The sequence below is a fragment of the Euleptes europaea genome, chromosome 20, assembly GCF_029931775.1.
Source record: "Euleptes europaea isolate rEulEur1 chromosome 20, rEulEur1.hap1, whole genome shotgun sequence".
Taxonomy (NCBI): Eukaryota; Metazoa; Chordata; class Lepidosauria; order Squamata; family Sphaerodactylidae; genus Euleptes; species Euleptes europaea.
In genome coordinates this window covers 12,242,670-12,263,607 of record NC_079331.1, presented here as the reverse complement: position 1 = coordinate 12,263,607, position 20,938 = coordinate 12,242,670, and the positions used below count along the sequence as shown (strand labels likewise).

The 20,938-nt window shown below is 45.7% G+C and overlaps 1 protein-coding gene across 1 annotated transcript in view; it reads right to left on the bottom strand.

The window, feature by feature from the left end:
• Window positions 1–2,168: 2,168 nt before the first annotated feature.
• ADAMTSL3 (ADAMTS like 3) overlaps window positions 2,169–20,938 on the bottom strand; it is an 89,310-nt gene continuing 70,540 nt past the window's right edge. The window contains exons 9-13 of the mRNA XM_056865860.1: window positions 18,814–18,952; window positions 13,214–13,264; window positions 6,454–6,658; window positions 4,193–4,340; window positions 2,169–2,257 (exon numbers count right to left, since the gene is read on the bottom strand). Coding sequence (XP_056721838.1) covers window positions 2,169–2,257; window positions 4,193–4,340; window positions 6,454–6,658; window positions 13,214–13,264; window positions 18,814–18,952 — 632 coding nt within the window. The remainder of the gene's footprint in view (window positions 2,258–4,192; window positions 4,341–6,453; window positions 6,659–13,213; window positions 13,265–18,813; window positions 18,953–20,938) is intronic.

Sequence of the window (20,938 nt, the reverse complement as noted above, 5' to 3'; positions counted from 1 at the left end):
TGACAATTTACAAGGGGAAGTTGCAAAAACCCAGAAGGCTCACCCATAGGCTGCATGAAAAATTGCAAAAATTGCAAGAAAGGTGGGGGAGCTGAAGCAATGGACATGGTACCACTATGGGTGTGAACGTCAAAAATGAGCACAGATCGGCAGAGATGAGGGGAATCTTCAGGTTCACATAAAGATCAGACATATTTAGGAGGCTAAAAGAAGGAAGAAATAGCAAGGAGCCAGTAAAGACCAGAAGAAGAAGAGGAAGAAGAAGAGGGGGAGGGGGAGGGGGGAGGGGGAGGAGAGGGAGGAGTGGGAGTTGATTTTTATATGCCGACTTTCTCTACCACTTAAGGAAGAATCAAACTGGCTTACAATCGCCTTCCCTTCCCCTTCCCACAACAGACACCTTGTGAGGTAGGTGAGGCTGAGAGCTATGACTAGCCCAAGGTCACCCAGCTGGCTTTGTGTTGAGGAGTGGGGAAACAAATCCAGTTCACCAGATTAGTGCCCACCGCTCATGTGGAGGAGTGGGGACTCCAACCTGGTTCTCCAGATCAGAGTTCACCGCTCCAGACCACTGCTCTTAACCACTACACCATGAAATAAATATATCACTCCTTGGATAAGACAGTAATGACACTTTCTGAGAAGCGGATACTGCATTATCTGCTGTCAAGTAGGTCAGTGAATTGCTTGAAAGATGCGGCAACTTTTGTCTTTATAGTGTCAAGGAAAAAATTAATATTCATCTCCCCCTTTTAAAAGGTGTGAAATGGCTGATGAATAACCAATGGCTGTTAAACCTAGGGGAAGGAATATCCATTGCATGTGATGAATCAACTATCTAACTGCAACATGTCTTAACCCTGGGCATCCATCATAGGGGTACCTTAATTACAACTACCATTTATGGAGTTCTTGGTGTGTGGGGACTCTCATTTCTCTGAAAACGTTGCTTGGGTGAAAGCAGCAGCTGTGGGCCTTAAAAGTGTTATCTCTGGGGCTTGTCTCCAATGATGATTGGCTAGAAGCGCACCTGATCCTCTGCAGGGATCCAGTTGGAAGGGAGTGATGCTGTTGCAAAGGAAAGCAGGAGACTCAAAGAATAACATGATGCCTGCTGCTGCCAATGGTAACCATCTGAGCATGGAAAATCTGCATGGATTTTTCAGGGGGATGTTTTTCATAATGCCTAGGAATCCCAGATTAGTGTGAACCATTCTAGAAATCACAATAGCCAAAACAGTGATTTGCATATATATATATATATATATATATATATATATATTATATTAGCATATTAGGTGTAAATGTTGTTTTTGTCTTATGTATGTTGCGCTCAAGATCTGTGGTCGAATGAGCTTGAAATAACAGGAAAGGATATTAGATGTAAAGTTTCTCCCAGAAGTCATCACAAAATTCTCATTTAACGTCCCTCAGTGTACCAAGGGAAGAAAGAAGAAAGAGACATGGCTTTTCTGCCTTGGGTTTTTATTCCAGCTTGGCTTAACTGCAATGGATTTTCCCCTCAGAAAATCGATACATACAATGTCGTTTGCCAGTTGCGCTCCCTTTCCCCCCAAATTTTTCCTGTGTTTTTTCCATATGCCACAAAGTAATCTGGAAAAAAAAAAGAACGGGGGGAGGGGGACTCAAAGAAAAACCGGTAGAGCAACGATTGGCAGATGATACTGTGTGTAAAGGAAGGAAAAAAACGATGTCATTAAAAAGCCAAGTTGGAGCAAAAACTCAGTGCAGAAAATCTCACAGATAAGAAGGGACAAATGCCTGACCTGATGGAAATATCCATATGCTCATAAAAACTGCTCTCCTTGCTTGTACGATCCCTTGCAAAGGACAGGATTAATTCTTATTAAAGGATTCATGCGCAAATGCCATCACGAGGGCAAGCATTCATATAGCTGGGAAACCTTTGACGGAACTTTTGAAATGTATAACTTAAATGTTTTTTTGGCTCCGAGCGCTTTTGCATCACTCAGGAGGACTGCTTAGAAGAACCTGAGAATGGAGCTGCAAAGACAGGCCTGGCTCAAAGAAATGCAAATGCCAGATGACTTGGCAGGGGACAGCGGGGTCTTTACGAACCGTCAGGAAAATGCATCAGCAACCTCTTCTCCATATTAAAGAGAGCAAGAAAGAGAGAGGGGGTGAACTTACGTGGGTTCTTCTGAGAGGGTCCTCGTCTCCTCCATTTCGTGAGCTTGCTTGGACCAAGGGACCTTTGCTTCAACAGGGTTTTTCTCTGGAAGAGACAAACAGGTGAGCCTCGGATGAGACTATTCCATTTGTCAGGGGCTCAGAGAGGCAGTGTGGTGTAATGGCTAAGAGTGGCAGACTCTAATCTGGAGAACCAGGTTCCGTTCCTCACTCCTCCACATGAAACCTGCTGGGTGACCTCGGGCCAGTCACAGTTCTCTCTGAGCTCTCTCAGCCTACACAGAAGCAGGCAATGGCAAACCACCTCCGAACATCTCTTGCTTTGAAAACTATTCTACATTCTCCTACAAACGGACCTTGAGGTTGTTTGGAGGTTCTAGCAGGGGAGCGCAGCTATTGTATACCCTTGACAGAAGAATGGGACCGTGGCTCAGTGGTAGAGCATCTGCTTGGCATGCAGAAGGTCCCAGGTTCAATCCTTGGCATCTCCAGTTAAAGGGACTAGGCAGGCAGGTGATGTGAAAGACCTCTGCCTGAGACCCTGGAGAGCCGCTGCTGGTCTGAGTAGACAATACTGACTTTGATGGACCAAGGGTCTGGTTCAGTATAAAGCAGCTTCATGTGTTCACATGTCCTTCTATCTGGGATGGTTGTCCTCTTCCACTGAACACACAGCTTTGGGAGGGATGCACATGGGGCCGTGAGGGAAGTAGGGGACACCTGCCTAGCCAGCCAGATCAGCCGAATCAACCCTGGCGATCAATGGGGTGACAGATGTCGCCGCCAGATAGCCCTCACATCTGCTTTGAAAACTCCACAAGTCAGCTGTGACTTGACGGCAAACACACACTGGAGAGTAAAGCAGAAATCTTGATCGTTTGAGTTGGGGGCCTAGCCCATGTGAATGGCCTGTGCGTTTAAGCATTTGAGCATCATCGGCAGGCAGTGTGAGCCTGGTAGGTAAACAAAGTGGCATCTTCTGCCTACTTCATCCATTGGCTACAGCCCTGATTCCTATGAAGGAGAGCTGGAAAATGGTAGCTGCAAAAGGTTCATTTGGGAATGACCCTCTCCATGCTGCACTGTGGGTTTGGAAATCAGCATAAACAATATGAACCAGGGTTTTAAAACTCCTAAGGCCTTTGGGTATTTTTTTTTTTTTTACAAAACACTTTGTTATGGTCATTAGGGCTAACTACGAACTCTTGTAGGCTGCCTGTATGCATAATTTTAACATCTGAAAAAGTCTATGGTATCATCGTGTTCAGAATTCCACTGCCATGCTGCCCATCAAGTGGAGGAGGGACAAGGAAACATTATACGCATGGGGATCTCCTCTCGCTGGGTACAGCATGGTGTAGTGGTTAAGAGCAGTGATTTGGAGCGGTGGACTCTGATCTGGAGAACTGGGTTTGATTCTCCACTCCTCCACATGAGGGCAGAGGCTAATCTGGTAAACTGGATTTGTTTCCCCACTCCTACACACGAAGCCAACTGGGTGACTTTGGGCTAGTCACAGCTCTCTTAGAGCTCTCTCAGCTCCACCTACCTCACAGGGTGTCTGTTGTGGGAAGGGAAGGTGATTGTAAGCTGGTTTGAGTCTCCCTTAAGTGGTAGAGAAAGTTGGCATATAAAAACCAACTCTTCTTCTTCTTCTTTCCACTGCCATGCTGCCAATCAAGTGGAGGAGGGACAAGGAAACATTATGCACATGGGGCTCTCCTCTCGCTGGGTATGCCTGGCCCGAGGTCACCCACTCGCTGAAGGAGGAAATGCCAGGCAGCCGCCTGTCCCACACTGTGTCTAGGCTGAGTTTGTGGGTGAACATGGCAACAGGTAACAGCCATATGTGCATGGCGTACGTGAGAGGCAGGTAAAGCAGTCTGTGGGTACACTGCATGGGAGTGAAATGAAACCATCATGTGTGAGAGAAAACCAGTGGGGAGCTTTTTTTACAAAAAAGGTATGACGCATAAAAGTACACCTCCACAGATCGCCGCTACGAGCACATCCCACTTACCTCGGGGCTTGTAACAAGGGACAGGCACAATGCACTCTTCCTTGATGTGCGGTTTGAGTTGAGGGTTGCAGCCCCCCGTGTGCTGTCCCCGATGGTCAATGCACAGCACCACCCGGTAACGTAATCCTCGGCCGCAGGTCACGGTGCACTACGGGAAACAAATGCAGCAATAAAGAGAAAACGACCCTGTGGCTATCAACTTCTTAAAAGAATCATAGAATCATAGGGTCACTTGCCATCTTTTGTTTGTCTCTGGATTGTATGATCTTTCCTTCCTGTTATATTTTAATGATGAATTTGTATTTGCATTTTAATATTTTATGGGAAATGTTTAATTTTTTTTAACCTATGTTAAATTATGTTTTGTGTCTTTTTAAAAATGTTATTGGTTTTATTTTGGCGGAATTTCCACCTTATTCTGGATTATTGCTATTTTTATTTTTTTTTGCTAATGCAATAAAGACTTGATGATGATGATAGAATCATAGAGTTGGAACGAACCACCAGGGTCATCTAGTCCAACCCCATGCACAAGGCAGGAAATTCACAACTACCTCTCCCCCACACACACCCTGTGATTCCTACTCCATGCCCAGAAGATGGCCAAGGTGCCCTCCCTCCCATGATCTGCCTAAGGTCATAGAATCAGCATTGCTGACAGATGGCCATCTAGCCTCTTCTTAAAAATCATTAGTTGATTCATCATTTGCCATGGCTCATTAAGTGATTAAAGCAAGGTTCCCCAGTGCTGTGCCCGTGGGCACTATTGTGCCTGCCAACACCTTTCCTGGTGCCCACCAAGTGTTTTTAGAAAGTGGACGGAGCCATGTGGGACTTTTCCCAGCAAGGCTTCTGACTGGCCATTAGAGATTTGATTGGCTGTGCAGATTTTTTTGCTTTGGCAGCAGCTGCCACCATAGCACAAAGATCTTCACTGTGTGACTGAAGGTAAGCTGTGGCAGGCATTTTGTGGCTGGCTCTGCCTCCTGTGGCAGCTGTTTTGCGGATGTGCCCATCATGCTTTGTCAGAAATCCAGAGATGCCCGCAGGCTCAAAAGGGTAGCAGACCCCTGGATTAAAGCATCTTTCTGTACAGCTATATCTCTCTATAGTAGGGTTGCCAACCTCCAGGTACTGTGAAATATACCAACTGGAAAAGAAAACAATATTATAGAATATAATAATTCTATTTTTTGGAAAATCCAAAACACAACATATATTCATAAAAATGAACTTTCTCCTGACTGGTCATTCAAGATAAAAAAAGAAAATCGCCCAGCTAGGCATTGACTTGGATTCCCTATCCCTTGCTCGAGAGAGCTACATCCTAAACCAAATAAAACAAAGATTAACTGACCACGAACCTCAGAGCAAATTCCCTCCAACTCCTCCAATCTGTTCACCTCAACATTTCGGAATCCCACCAAACCTTGGTCCAAAATACCTGGAACACCTTGACAATCCTAAGCTCAGGAAAGCTTTTATGCAAGCCAGAACCAACACATTGCCCTCGGCGATTCTTCATGGCAGATTCTTAAAAATACCCTATGCAGATAGAGTCTGTAGATGTGGGGCTGGATGCCCTGATTCCCTGTCCCACATACTCCTGGAATGCCATCTATACGACACTTCAAGAGACAACTTAATAAAACCTTTAATTCCGAACTCCTACTCAAACAACAGGAAAACACTTCAGAAACTATTAGCTGACCGGGACCCAGAAATTACAGAAAGCGTGGCGAAATTCCTGATGACAGCAATCAACCAATTGGAACTCAGTCAGAAAGAAGATCTCAACACTAAAGAATAAACTGTATTTAAACTAGCTTTTAACATTCAAATGTTAATTTCAGCTTTTGTATATTCCTTTAAACATATTATGCCAATAAAGGTATTTGTATTTGCAAATGAACTTTCACAGTTGCTTACAAATAATTAACACAGAGAATAAGGGCCAAAACAGCCATATGATACAATTAAGACCAGCCCATTCCACATCATTTATACCATTCCCTAGTAAGCGTCGGGAGCAACATACAAACTGGAGGTATGTTTCCTGGATGCTTCCCACAAAAGAGCAAACAGCAGCTTTTAAATGGTGGGAGATTTAAAGTCAGAAAAACTGCTAGCGGGAGGGGGTTCCCCCACTCCCCTGTGGCTGGAATCTGAGCCCGAACCCCCCACAACTGCCATTTAGTAGTAAAAAAATGGAAAATAATTAATGGCATTTTTTAAAGGGTTGAAACACTTTTCCAACATACCTGTGACCATTCCAAGGCTACCCATTTTGGACAATCGTACAGGTTGCAAGCTTGCATGACTTTGGGTTTGGGGGCGTACATGCATTTCCACTCTTCTACTTGAAGTATCTCTCCGTGCATGGTCTCCTCCACGCACACAAAACTCCTCCTCTGAATTCCCCCACCGCAAGAAACTGAACACGCAGTCCAAGGGTTGTGTTCCCAGCTAAGGAATGGGAGAGGGGAAACACATTGATATGCATGAGTCTATCTACTTTCTAGATGCAAACTACTACGAGAACAATGGGCCATACATTTATTTATTTTTTTGTTTGTTTTGCAACTTATAGCCCGCCCGGCCAAGGCCAGGCTCAGGGCAGGTAACATCGGGCGAAAACGCACGGTCGCTTTAGCCTCCTTTATTCCCTGTTTCAGCCAGGATTCAGCTGGGATCGAACACATGCGTTTTGCAGAACGTGCGTTCGATCCTGGCTGAAACAGGGAATAAAGGAGGCTGAATCAACAGTGCGTTTTCGCCCATCGTTTAAAATCGATAATAGTAAAACAATAAAATGAACAATAAATTCTAAGTTTTAAAACGGTAAAATCCCAATTAAAAAAAACAACAACCTCAAACTTAAAACTCCATTAAAATAACCCTCAAACTCGAAACTCCTTTGTCGGCTGCTGATAATAAAGCCAGTCACATGCACTGCTGAATCCTAAAACTGCATGCAATTTTATGTGATGATTAAATACCTAGGGCAGGCCTCTTTTTCCCTACTGAGGGGACACATACAGCCTTCTACGATTTTTGGGACCTAGGTTGGTTTTAAACTAGAAACCTTCCCCTCAGTCACCAGGTGTTCCAAAGGGAGCAAGTGTATGGGCTTTGGGTTTGTGGAGATTATTGGTTACTGAGATCACCGAGGCAGGTTTAATATATAACCTCTAAGGCTATGTCCCTGCTCCTCAGGTTCAATAGAGGATCTCCCACATATTCTGTTTAGTTGCCCATTTTAAAACTTCGTTTTAAATTAAACCAGCATATCCCAGATGTTTTAGATACAGTTGAGGGCCGAGTTAGATTTTTAATGGCAGACGTTAATTCAAATATCACGCTTAGTGTGGCCTTTTATATCATGTTAGCTTCTAAGCTAAGGAAGAAATTTGTTGAAAATCAGACCCCGAAGTTGACACAGAAAGAATAATTTAGGAGAACTATAACATTCAATCAATATGTATATACGTGGCTGTCTGTAACAGTTTAAAATTTTTATTCATGTAACCCTGGGTGTTGTGGGTTATACATTTTGTATGGTTTTAATCTGAACATTGTTAAGATCTGTGACTAAAACATTAATAAACTGAGATGAGTATAACCAACTAGGAAGATTTATTTATTTATAGGTTGGTTTCAAGGAACAGCTCAGCGGCACAGGTCTGCAGGTAGACAAAGGAGAAACCTGGCTGAGGCATGTAAATTTAAACTAGTTAGGGCTTCAGAGAGTAGTTAGACTTTACTACGATGCTTTCAGGCACAGACAGGCTTTTGTTGACTAGCCACTCGGATGGATCCTCTCACGCATCATAGCCTGCCCTTTCCCAAGAGTCAGACTAAATTGGGCAAGGTCTGATCATCCCCTGAGACAAGCCTAACAATCGGGTACTGTGAGGAGGGGCTCTGGCTCAGTGGTAGAGCATCTGCTTGGCATGCAGAAGGTCCCAGGTTCAATCCCCAGCACCTCCAGTTCAAGGGACTAGGCAAGTAGGTGATGTGAAAGACCCCTGCCTGAGACCCTGGAGAGCCGCTTCCGGTCTGAGTAGACAATGCTGACTTGGATGGACCAAGGGTCTGGTTCAGGATAAGGCAGCTTCATGTGTACTCTCCCAGAGAGAGAGCTAAATCACTTTGCCACGCTAGCAGGCAGAGTCGCCCGTCACTCCAACTGCTTTTTCCCGAGCCAGATCGGAGCTATTCCTGCTCCCTCCCTGGGGCAGATCCGAACTCAGCTCTCTCTCTCCTCTTGTGCTTCCCTCCAGCACTCCCTCCCCTTTCTCGAAATGTGACTGGATGCTGGAGCAGCGCCCCTCTGGGCTCATCCGAGGGGCTGTTTTCCCCTTCAAGGGCAGGACAACCTCCCGCCCGTCACAATACCAAGCCCCTCTCTCTCACAAATCAATCCCTTTTAAAATCCTTACGGAAAGCAGAGGGATTCCAAGACCATTTGGCCCGTGTCAAACACCCACATATGCATCCATGTATCAGCACAAATGGTCTTGGAATCCCTCTGCTTTCCGTAAGGATTTTAAAAGGGGAGGGAGTGCTGGGCATGAAGTAGGGGTCACTGGGTGTATGGGGGGGGGGGAGGTAGTTGTGAATTTCCTGCATTGTGCAGGGGGTTGGACTAGATGACCCTAGGGATCCCTTCCAACTCTATGATTCTATGATTCTAGGTCCTGTCTGGGTATGGTATATTCAAAATTCTGCCCTGCATAACCATAGAGGGGTTAGCATTCAGTCTAGCTAAACAGAAGGCTCTAGAAAGACAAGGAGTTGTCAGATAATACCGGTAAGTATAAGCAGGCAAGCCACGTGGTGGTGGTATTCCAAAGAACTGGGATGAACAAACGCGGCAAGAACGAAAAGTAATGCTGTTATAATCAAGCTCTTTAATGCACTTTTTAATTTCAGTTTTTAATTTCAGTTTTTTAAGTTTCAGTTTTCCCAAGATCTAATAACATATCCTGCGAGAAGCCCAACAATCTGAGGCACTTTCAGACCAACACCTTTTTTGATGGCTAATCAAGGGATGCAGCAAGGGATGCTATTAAATAAAAATATTTAAATGAGTTTTAAAAGGCTTTTTTAAAAAAGGGGAATGCAAGGTAATAATTGCGCCCGCAACCGTGGATGAAATCAGCCACAGCATCCCATCCAAAGCCCTTCGGCGGGAGTAACTGAGGTATTGTAAAGAAGTCAATCACAGAGCAGATGGAGCAGAAACCTATAAATCCAAAAGGTAAATTTAAATAACTGCTCCCCGAGATCCAGTGGGTAAAGTCAAGAATGCTCTCTGCCTGAAATAATTCACGCAGCTCTCTACCCAAAATAAATGAATCACTTTATACACAAACCAAATGTGAACCTTAGCCGTACGTCAAGCGCTGACATTTAAACCAAACTTACATGATCAAAACCAGGCAGCACTGAGCAAACAGCTAATGATTTCACCATCACCCCCCGACGAATGCACTTCTCTCTGCTGTTATCCTTTTGCTCGCTTAACCCAAAGGGGTGATCAGAGCAATAATAGCACACTCAAGGATGATGAATTTTAAAGCTACTCTCTTGCAAGTGTAGCGGCAGCTGGGGTAGCATAGCAGCGAAGAGAGCTTTCACTACACTCCACAGCACAAACACTGAACTTTAGAGTAAACCTACCTACTACAATGAACACATGCCTGCTGCAGAAAGCGGCAGCCCTGTGTTACATTCTCTCGCTCCACAGTAGATTGTTTATTTACGGCCCTTAGCCAGATAAAACCAGAAACATGGACTAAAATATTCTTACAAACAAAGAATTACAGTCAGAGTCTTATAACACTTAAAAAAAGAAATAACCACCGAGACACTTCTGCCAATTGGGCTTAGAGACTGTTCTATGGCGTCGAATTTTCATTGCTGCCGAGCAAAATTTTGAAGGATTATCCCCTTGTAGGAGCAACTCAGTGTTTTCTCCTGCCCTGTCAGGTCCCATTCTCAATAAGAGGGGCTCAATAAACTTAGAACAGGGTAATGTGTAAAAATTACAGTTCAGGAGGGTGTGCTCAATAGTTTCTAAGTCCCCTGATTTACAGGGGCAGAATCTCTCCTCCCTGGGTATTGTCTTAGATTTCCCCTCTAGCATAGCAGAGGGTAAGGCTGCACACCTGGCTAGGGTAAAGGCCCTATAATTATTTATCTCTAAGTAGTGGAGATAGGCTGCTGGTGCAAGGATGACATGCAGCACACACCATAAGGAAGGAGGAAACGGCCGCTGAGACAGCAAAGCCTCGTAGGAGTACAGGGGCTCGCCGGCCCGCCAACCCATTTTCCAGCTGAGAGGGTGGGCTCTACGGCCTCCGATGCCAGCAAGGAGAAGCCTCCAGTGGGGAAAACGGCGGCATGATAAGCCCGGTTTGGGGCTTGCTTCCTCTCTTTCCCTCCCTCCCTCCCACCTCGTGCTGAAAAAAGGAGCTGGAGCTGAAAAAGTACCCCCTCACCCCAAACCAGTAACCCCACTTGCAAAAAATCAGGTTAATGAAAACAATTTTTTGTGTGCCGTCATGTCACAGCTGACTATGGTGACCCCTCAAGGTTTTCAAGGCAAGAGATGTTGGGATGTGGTCTACCATTGCCTGATTTATGGCGACCCATGGTGGGATTTTCAAGGCAAGAGACAATCAGAGGTGGTTTGCCATTGCCTACCTCTGTCTCGTGACCCTGGTATTCCTTGGAGGTCACCCATCCAAATACTAACCAGGGCCGACCCTGCTTCGTTTCTGAGATCTGACAATGTCAGGCTAGCCTGGGGCTATCCAGGTCAGGGGAATGAAAACAGTGGCCTACCCGAAATCCAGATCCAAAATTAGTATGAAAATATTTGAAGCATACACCCCTAGCCGATGCTGGTGCGTGAAACCATCTCCTCTGTAATAGATGGCTTCCCAGGGAGATCCAAAGCAATCCGCCTTTCTAACATGCTCTCAGATAAGAACATGGAGCTAACCTTTAAAGTGGCCAAATTTGGATGGCGAGCTATGAAGACTAGGCGAGCCTGGGTTGAACTCAAGGGATGAGTGACTTTTATTTATATTGACTCCAATTATGTATCTTTTTTTAAAATCATGTTCTTAATGGCTCCATGAGTGAGTGACTATTTTTATCAAATATTTATTGGTTTATATAGTCATTATCCTGTTACTATGTATATATTTTTTATCTGCTGGTCTTGAACCGTATTAAAGTTATTGATGCTGGTGTGGCGCTCATTTCCAAGATTACTTATGTGAATTATCTGAAGGCCTTCGAAGCAGTATAATGCTTTTAAAATCCCATCAAGATTTAAAGGACATTCTGCCATCCCACGCAATTACCCAGCCAGCAGATCTGCGTATGCCGTAATGAGCACGCTGTAAGTAATGCTAGTTGCGGAAGTGTTTATGGCGTAAATTTTTACAGCTGCTTTTCTTTATCTCATCACGTTTGGAACATGCTCCCTCTCCCAAACTCCCGGGAGCATTTCCAGGTGGAGCAAGGCTTGTGGCTACTGGGAAAGGGGGAGGGAGCCATGGGAGGGCAGCGAGGCGGACACTTCCCAGAGGCTGCGGATGTCAAGGGATCCCTCAACACTCCAATGAGCCTGGACTACGTGGAGCAGGTCCAAAAATGTTCAAAGGTGTGTGTGTGCGTGCGTGCGTGAGTGCGGCGGTGGAGGAACATTTATCCTGGGACTTTTCTGTTTATTTCAAAAGACCCCCCCACATCTGTTAAAACAGTCCAGCTGTGTGTTTACACTTGAGATGCAACTCAACACTTTCAAGAAACCCTGCTACACACTGGAGCTCCCTACTGTTTCCTGCCCTGGCTTCCTCATTTGACTAGGAAAAATGACAACAATGGGCACTGCAGAGGTCTTAGGGGAGCTTACGGGTGACCTTAGTGTTTATGGTTAACTGGTGCTCTAGGGGGAAAAACCAGGCAAGGTGGTTTTCTATGGCTCAAGCTGGTTGTCTGTGGCTTAAGCCTGGATACAGGTGCCCTCACCAATCACAGCTTTGCATGCAGAAGGTCCCAAGTTCAATTCCCATTATTTCCAGCGAAAAGGATCAGGTGATGGGAGAAACCTGTACTCAAGACCCCGGAGAGCAGATTCCATTCAGAGTGACCTTGACAGACCAATGGTCTAACTAAGTATAAGGGAACTTTTATGTGTTCATGGCATGCATTTTCACCCCACTGTCATTCCTGTTCAGAGGTTTTGCAGGTTTTTTGACGCTTCCAGAACCTGCAAAACCTGCGTGACTACAGAAAGGAGTTGGTACTTTCTATCACATCAGCCAAGAAATGATGGTCTGGTCTCCAACCTCAGAGAGCTGAAAGTCAAATGATAAACCATTTCCTGCAGAGGACACCCTTTTGTCCCATGGTCACATTTTTGTAACCTTTTGTCCCATGGTCACATTTTTGATCAAACAGGATTTGTAGGATTTCCAAGCAGCAAAAAAAAAAAACACTGTAAGGATGGCGTGCACACCACTGGGCGGTGAAAAAACTCATCACGCCACTTTCCCTTCCTGGAACTTCTGTCTCCTGCCATTTGTCTTGCTGAAATCAGATATGTGAAAAGGCCTCACGGCGTTCAGCCTGGAGCAAGAGCTCACTCGCTCTTTTTCTCTCCGAGTTTTTATTTAGCTGATTGAAACATTCCAGTTAACAACCGCTATCTTGTGCATAACTTAGTAATGGGCTACCTGCACTTAAGCAGGCAAATGCATTAACGGAGTGTCAGGCGTTTAAAGGGCGCGAGCTTTGGCACAACCTTATCTGAAGGGCAGAGCGTGCTGGGCCGTCTGCTTAGCTGATGCCTTCTATGGCAAACGGTCGCTGGCCTTCATCTTGGGGAAAGGAGGAGTCACGTAGAAAGGAGGAATGACGAACAGACAGAGCACCACACTAAACTGTCAATGGCACACTTATCTCAGTGACAACTTCCGGTCCGGTAGATTCCATACATACCGAGGAAGTGGCTGGAAGTGATCGTAAGGCATGATTTCCTTAAATCCATCGCTGTGGACAAAACAAGGATTTACAAAATTAGTGGCTAAATAGAAAGTATTGTGTCCTGTAAAGGTTAGGCACATTTATATAAGAACATAAGGAAAGCCATGCTGGATCAGACCAAGGCCCACCAAGTTAATCAATCTGTTCACACAGTGGCCAACCAGGTGCCTCTAGGAAGCCTACAAACAAGACAGCTGCAGCAGCACCATCCTGCCTGTCTTCCATAGCACCTAATATAACGGGCATGCTCATAAGAACATAAGAAAAGCCCTGCTGGATCAGACCCAGGCCCATCAAGTCCAGCAGTCTGTTCAAACAATGGCCCACCAGGTGCCTCTAGGAAGCCCACAAACAAGACAATGGCAGCAGCACCATCCTGCCTGTGTTCCACAGCACCTAGTATAATAGGCATGGTCCTCTGATCCTGGAGAGAATAGGTATGCAGGTATGATCCCTGGTGTCTCTAATTGAGGGATATTGGATGGGCAGCAGGTGTTGGAGAACACCTGCTTCTGCTCAAGACCTTAAAAACCCTCTGCCAACCAGAGTAGACAATACTGTAAGTTAATAATTTATTGATAAAGCCTGATCGCACCGGGTCCCTCGAGAGCATAGTATCAAAAGACAGTCTGCTGAATGAGTCTGATGATCTGTCTGCTTTATTTTATTTTATTTTTAAAACAGGACCTCAAGGTGGATGTGGGCTCTAGGAGATGGTAGGCCAGTATTTTCAATATTGTCAATATTGTCCTCTTTCCAACCCCAGACATCCGCGCCATATAGGAGGTGAGAAATGACCTTGCTTGTGAATAATTTTATAGACGATCTATCTTTTCATGCTAGGAAAAGTTGAGGGCAGTAGGAAAAGAGGAAGACCCAACAAGAGATGGATTGACTCAATAAACGAAGCCACAGCCTTCAGTTTGCAAGATCTGAGCAAGGCTGTCAAAGATAGGATATTTTGGAGGACTTTCATTCATAGGGTCGCCATGAGTCGGAAGAGACTTGACGGCATTTAACACACACACACTCACACACATGAGGTGACCTCCCCTGGTGTAACAGGACCTCAGGATAGAACCCACGACCCTTGTCGCAGTGAGTCAGAATCAGATTTATTAGTACGGCACATGCCAGTAAAACATTTGTATCATCTATACATGAGATAAAAGATTACATAGATTTTAAAGAGATAATACCTGGTTAAAATTCTTGACTAATATTTAAGAAACTAAAACTCACTAAATGTTAAAAAAAACAAAAAAACATCTAGTTGCCATGACCCAACTTTAAGCAGCGGACTTTATATGTGACTGTTAATCAGATTTATGAATACGGTGAAGCCATTAAAATATTCATATCAATTACAAAACAGAATTAAAAGATACAGTATCTAAAACTATGGGATATATAATTCTTAAATGGATAAATAAATTAGCTAAAAACCTCGGATTAAAATAACATTCTCCATTTTTGGTTAGATTTCCGAGCCCCTGCTTTGTCTGGCGGATCTTGTATATTGCAGCACAGAATTTAGCTACTTCATCGTCTGGGCTGACCCTTCCCATAGGAGATTCCTCAGCTTCCCTTCCTCAGAGCTGTTCTTTGTTAGATTAAGGAGAGGGGAGATTAGCTTAAATCTTAAAGGTAAAGGTCCCCTGTGCAAGCACCGGGTCATTCCTGACCCATGGGGTGACGTCACATCCCGACGTTTTCTAGGCAGACTTTGTTTGTGGGGTGGTTTGCCAGTGCCTTCCCCAGTCATCTTCCCTTTACCCCCAAGCAAGCTGGGTACTCATCTGACCAACCTCGGAAGGATGGAAGGCTGAGTCAACCTTGAGCCGGCTACCTGAAAGCGACTTCCATCGGGATCGAACTCAGGTCGTGGGCAGAGCTTTTGACTGCAGTACTGCAACTTACCACTCTGCGCCACGGGGCTCTTAGCTTAAATCTTACTTCCTCATAAAAAGGGCATCTGAAGAAAACGTGCGCAATAGACTCAACTTCACCCAGTGATGGGCGAGCCTGATGGACCAATGGTCTGATGTGATATATGGCAGCTTCATATATTCATACGACTTCAGGGACCCTAAATTAGAGAACACCGACTCCCCGTCTGGATTTGGGCACCCCTGCCCTGCAGCCTTGGACTGGCCGTGATACCTAACAAAGAGGAGCCATGAGAAAAAGAGCAGAACGTTCACCCCTTGGCATCTCGGCGCCTTCATTTCTATAGCACTGACATGAACGGCAAGCAGTCCTGTTACGTGCCCCCCTTCTTTCATGATGCTCCCATCCTACTTTTGAAAGATTTGGGAACCTTTCGCAAACGGCGTTCAGGTTTTGCCAGACCGGGTCTGCAGAACAGGCCCTGGTTAAGTTTGGAGCACCTTGGGGTCGCTTTCAACAATTATGTTCAACCGGGATGAGAGGAAACAGGACAGTTTAGTTGCAGGAAATGAAATCCACCGAGAGCATTTCCTTTTCTTCTTGGATAGGTCTCTGGCCCTGCCAGCTGGCAATTTGAGCGTGAGGTTCTGGGCTAGATACTGCCGTGTTATTTTAAGATACTCAGAGCAGAGCCAGGAAACAGCACTAGACGGGCCAGCGGCCGGCTTGCCCTGAACGGCGCTGTGCAACTCAACACGGCCCAATATACGCCGTGGCCTTTAGGAACTTGGCAACGGTCTCGTGTGGTCTCTCCACCGCAAGCATCTTTACTTGGCGCTGCATTTGCTTTATTGGAGGCCGAACAAAAAAAAAAACGGCTTCTGTTATTATTGTCCGCATGGAAAGAAGGAAATACGATGCTCTCAGCCACAGGTGGGTCAGTGATGCCCAAATTAGATACAGGGCATTGCCAGGAGAGGGGCTGAAGCATGCCTTGGAAAATGCTGCCCTTGTGCTTTCGCTCACGTTTTTATGCTTTGATGCCTAATGCAGGGCTGTCCAGTGTGATGCCCACGGGCAATATGGCGCCCACCGACACCTTTTCTGGCATCTGCCAAGTGTTTTTAGGAAGCGGGCAGGGCCAGGTAGGGCTTTTGCCCAGGATGGCTTCTGATTGGCTGTGCAAATTTTTTAAAAAATGTTGCTTTGGCAGCAGCTGCCACCACAGCGCAAGGATCAGTACGGTGTTACTGAAGTTAGGATGTGGCAATCACTCTGTGGCTGGCACCGCCTCCTGTGGCAGCCATTTTGTTGCTGCGCCCACTGTGCCGTGTCAGAATTCCAAGTGTGCCCGTAGCCTCAAATAGGTTGGGGACTCTTGGCTTAATGTTTTATGCTCTGCCAAACGCTGAGATTTTCTGCTTCTGTGCTTTTCTGCTTCTGGGTTTCATTGGATGGCATAGTGGTTAAAGAGCGTTGGAGTCTGATCTGGAGAACTGGGTTTGATTCCCCACTCCTCCACATGAGCGGAAGACTCTAATCTGGTGAACTGTATTTGTTTCCACACTCCTATACATGAAGCCATCTGGGTGACCTTGGGCTAGTCACACACTCTCGGCCCCACCTACCCCACAGAGTGTCTGTTGTAGGGAGGGGAAGGGAAAGGAAGGTGACTGTAAGCCGGTTTGATTCTCCTTAAAAGGTAGAGAAAATTGGCATATAAAAACCAACTCTTCTTCTTCTTAATTTAAACAATTTTATTTTTATTACATTTATCTTGTTTTATTTTGTGAGCTGCCTCAAGCAGGTCTCTGAAGAAGAGGGGTAGCTTTTTATATGCTGACTTTCTCTACCACTTAAGGAAGTATCAAAGCAGCTTCCCTTTCCCTCCCCACAACAGAACAGACATGCCGTGAGGTAGGTGGGGCTGAGAGAGCTCTAAGAGAACTGTGAGTAGCCCAAGGTCACCCAGCTGGCTTCATGTGGTGGAGTGGGGAATCAAACCCAGTTCTCCAGATCAGAGTCCACCGCTCTTAACCACTACACCACTCTGGAGCATAAATGGAAGCATACATTACTCCGTGCCCCCTGGAAACCAGGTGGCTACGGGCAGCTCTTCTCCTTGCCAACGTTTGGGCAATTGACGCCACCCTGAGAAAGGAAAGATCCAGATTCTTTGTCTCAGCCCCCACTGCAATTGACAAGTATGGGGGACTCAGCGTGGTGTAGTGGTTAAGAACAGTGGTTTGGAGCAGTGGAGTCTGATCTGAAGAACCGGGTTCGATTCTCCACTCCTCCACATGAGCGGCGGAGGCTAATCTGGTGAACTGTTTTCCCCACTCCTACCCACGAAGCCAGCTGGGTGACCTTGGGTTAGTCACAGCTCTGTTAGAGCTCTCTCAGCCTCACCTACCTCACAGGGTGTCTGTTGTGGGGAGGGGAAGGGAAGGGGATTGTAAGTGAGTCTCCCTTAAGTGGTAGAGAAAGTCGGCATATAAAAACCAATTTCTTCTCCTTCACTTCTTCTTCTTCTCACCTCTGCCCAGAAAGCACAACTCTGACTGTCTGAGGAAAATGGGAGAGCGGCATACTGTGACACAAGAGTAAATGGACCGCGCTACAGTTTGGAAGGGGAATGCCTGACCGTTGTCCTGGGAGCTGAATGGGGGAAAAAATACATTACGAATCTTTTTGACTGCAAGAGAGAAGTATGCCTCTAGTTTCAATCCGGAGAGGGAAATGATGGTGTTCCAGATATGACGAGTTTGGGAGAGAGTAAACAGGTCGCGAGATAAAGCCAAAACATGTTCAAGCATTTGTGCCAAATGGGATATGAAGCTCAAGTTTCTAAAAGTTAACACCATGGCCCTGATCCAGCAAAATGAGCCATGTGTGCAAAAAAAAAAAAATTACATGGAAATGTTCCTATAGCTAATAGCCAAAGTCTGGAGCTCTGCGCAGATACATAGATCTATCCAATGGGGCCAACCACAACTACGATGTAGGGTTCAGCACAGATGAGGGGAATCTTCAGGTTCACATAAATATCAGACATATTTAGGAGGCTAAAAGAAGGAAGAAAAGGCAAGGAGCCAGTAAAAAAAAAAAAAGAAGGAGGATGAAGAAGAAGAAGGAGTTGGTTTTTATATGCCGACTTTCTCTACCTTTTAAGGAGAATCAAGCTGGCTTACAATCTCTCCTTCCCTTCCTCTCCCAACAACAGACACCTTGTGAGGTAGGTGGGGCTGAGAGAGTTCAGAGAGAACTGTGACTAGCCCAAGGTCACCCAGCAGGCTTCATGTGTCGGAGTGGGGAAACCAACCCAGTTCTCCAGATTAGATCCTGCTGCTCATGTGGAGGAGCGGGGAATCAAACCCGGTTCTCCAGATTAGAGTCCACTGCTCTTAACCACTACACTGCGATGGTCCTGCACAAGCTAAAAGTAAAACCTTCAACCCATTTCCGACTCTGCGTGGCCAAGCCCTACCGACAGGGATCCCGTGAGGATATGCAGCATCTCTACCCTTTTAGGTCCCTCCCCCACACAAACAACAACCGTCATGATAAAGGTCCTCTGGGTAGTTATGTCAAAGAGAATCCATTAGTGTGTCCCAAGCAACCGTAAATAAATGCTGACCACCAATTTATACATTTGCAATACACACCTGGATGGGCAGGGGTCCATGTTACATTCCTTCAGCTTGGGCTTGGGCTTCTTGTTTTCAGGGTAGTAATGGCAGTACTGATCCGGCACGACACGCTTCGAACGGATATCCACACACTCGGCGGAGTTGAGCTGATAGCCTGGGATGGGGGGGGGGAAGGGAGGGAAGCCTTAAATTATAACAAGCAAGTAGAAATCTGCACAATTCCCAGAAGGTCGGACCAGAACCAGCGGGTTGAAATTAAATCAAAAGAGTTTCCGTCTAGACATTAGGAAGAACTTTTTAACAGTTAGAGCGGTTCCTCGGTGGGACAGGCTTCCTCGGGAGGTGGCGAGCTCTCCTTCCCTGGAGGTTTTTAAGCAGAGGCTAGATGGCCATCTGTCAGCAATGCTGATTCTATGACCTTAGGCAGATCATGAGAGAGAGAGGGAATCTTGGCCATATTCTGGGCATGGAATAGGGGTCACTGGGTGTGTGTGTGTGTGGGGGGGAGATAGTTGTGAATGTCCTGCCTTGCGCAGGGGGTTGGACTAGATGACCCTGGTGGTCCCTTCCAACTCTATGATTCTATTCCATGAGTTTTTGTTTGTGGTGTTCATTCTTCTTTCACCTTCTCTTGCGCTCCCCCTATGCAAACAACTCCACAAACACTATCATGAGTGAAGTTCTACAGGCACATGCACACAGCATTCATGTACCCCTTCCAGATACAACCGATATTTTTACACACCGTTTAACAACTGCCGCTTTCTGCCACAACCTTTCATATATGCCCCAAAATCCTGTGTGCCAACACTTAAAAACAGTGTCTGAGCAGGTGGAATGTCCACTATGGGGTGCACCTTGGAAAAAAATGGTATTTTTTTTAATCCGGATATCAGAGAACCAAGAAATATCAGTATTACCAGTTTTCCAGGTTCCAAGCACGGGCTCGGTATTTGCGGAGTTTTTTAGGAGGGATATAATTTGGTTCCATTATTCCCTATGGGGGATCTTTCCACAGGGCTGGAGGAGCTGTTTTTTTGTGCAAATTACACCAAAATTGCAGCAGAGCTGCTGGTGCCCGTCCTTTAAATAACCCCCAAATTTCAAGTGAGTTGGCCCAGGAGATCCAATTCTATTGGCTCCTGAACAAGGTGTCCCCAGACATCCTCCACTGCTTTCTCCTGGCCTGTTTTGGCGCCTTGCAAGACTTGGGCTGGTTTCCCTGTCAATCCCCTGGCCCGGGCTAGGTGGAGGCGCATCTCCACCCAACATCCCTCAGATGTTTCATGGTCTGTGGCTTGCCTGTAATTTTAACTGAGGCACCACCGCTCAGACTGGCAGCTTTCGCCGATTAGCAAAGAAGTATGCGCTGTGTCGCTCCAAGGAGTTTGAGAAACAATTAAAAACCCAAAAGCCAGATTCTCCAAGATCCAAAAATACCGCTGCGCTTAATGTTACAAAACCCAAAAATATTTTTTGAGAACATTCCTCCTAGCAGAGCAAAGGGAGGTGTGGGGTGGAGAATGAGCTGCGCAGAAGCGACCAGTTGGTGTAAATTATCTATGTAAGAAATCTGAGTTTTATGAGCCGGTCTGTTGTTTTCTTGCCTAGTGTCTATTGGGTGTGGGGGGGAAAGAAGTATTTTCAAATAACTGACTCAACATGTAGGGCAAAGGAAAGAATGTCCTGGCTTGTGTTCTTACGCACCAAAAAAAGAAAAGAAAAAAGGTAGGAACCACAAGAATAAAAATCCAAAAGGGAACGGACAAATCCAAAGCCTCTGTTCCAGAGTAAAAAAAACTCTGCATTGTAATATATCAAAGGTTTCAATTACAAGTCTCTCGTTTGAGCTAAAATCCCTTTCCGCAGGGAAGTGAGAACTCAAGCAAAACCGAACTCAGAACCCATCGGCAAAACGGAGCTCATGAGCCAGCTCTGCCGAGCAAGCAAAAGACCCCAGCAAAAAAATTAAAATGAAAATGTAAACATTGAACATTTTGACTGTTTATTTAAATATGGCTGCGCTTTACAGGGCATGCTTGCTTTCTGAAATCCCTCATGACTTCACCACAAAGAGATCTTGCGCCTGTGCGAGAGGGAGAGAGGGGTTTTGAATAAATAATCAACGGAACGGGGGACG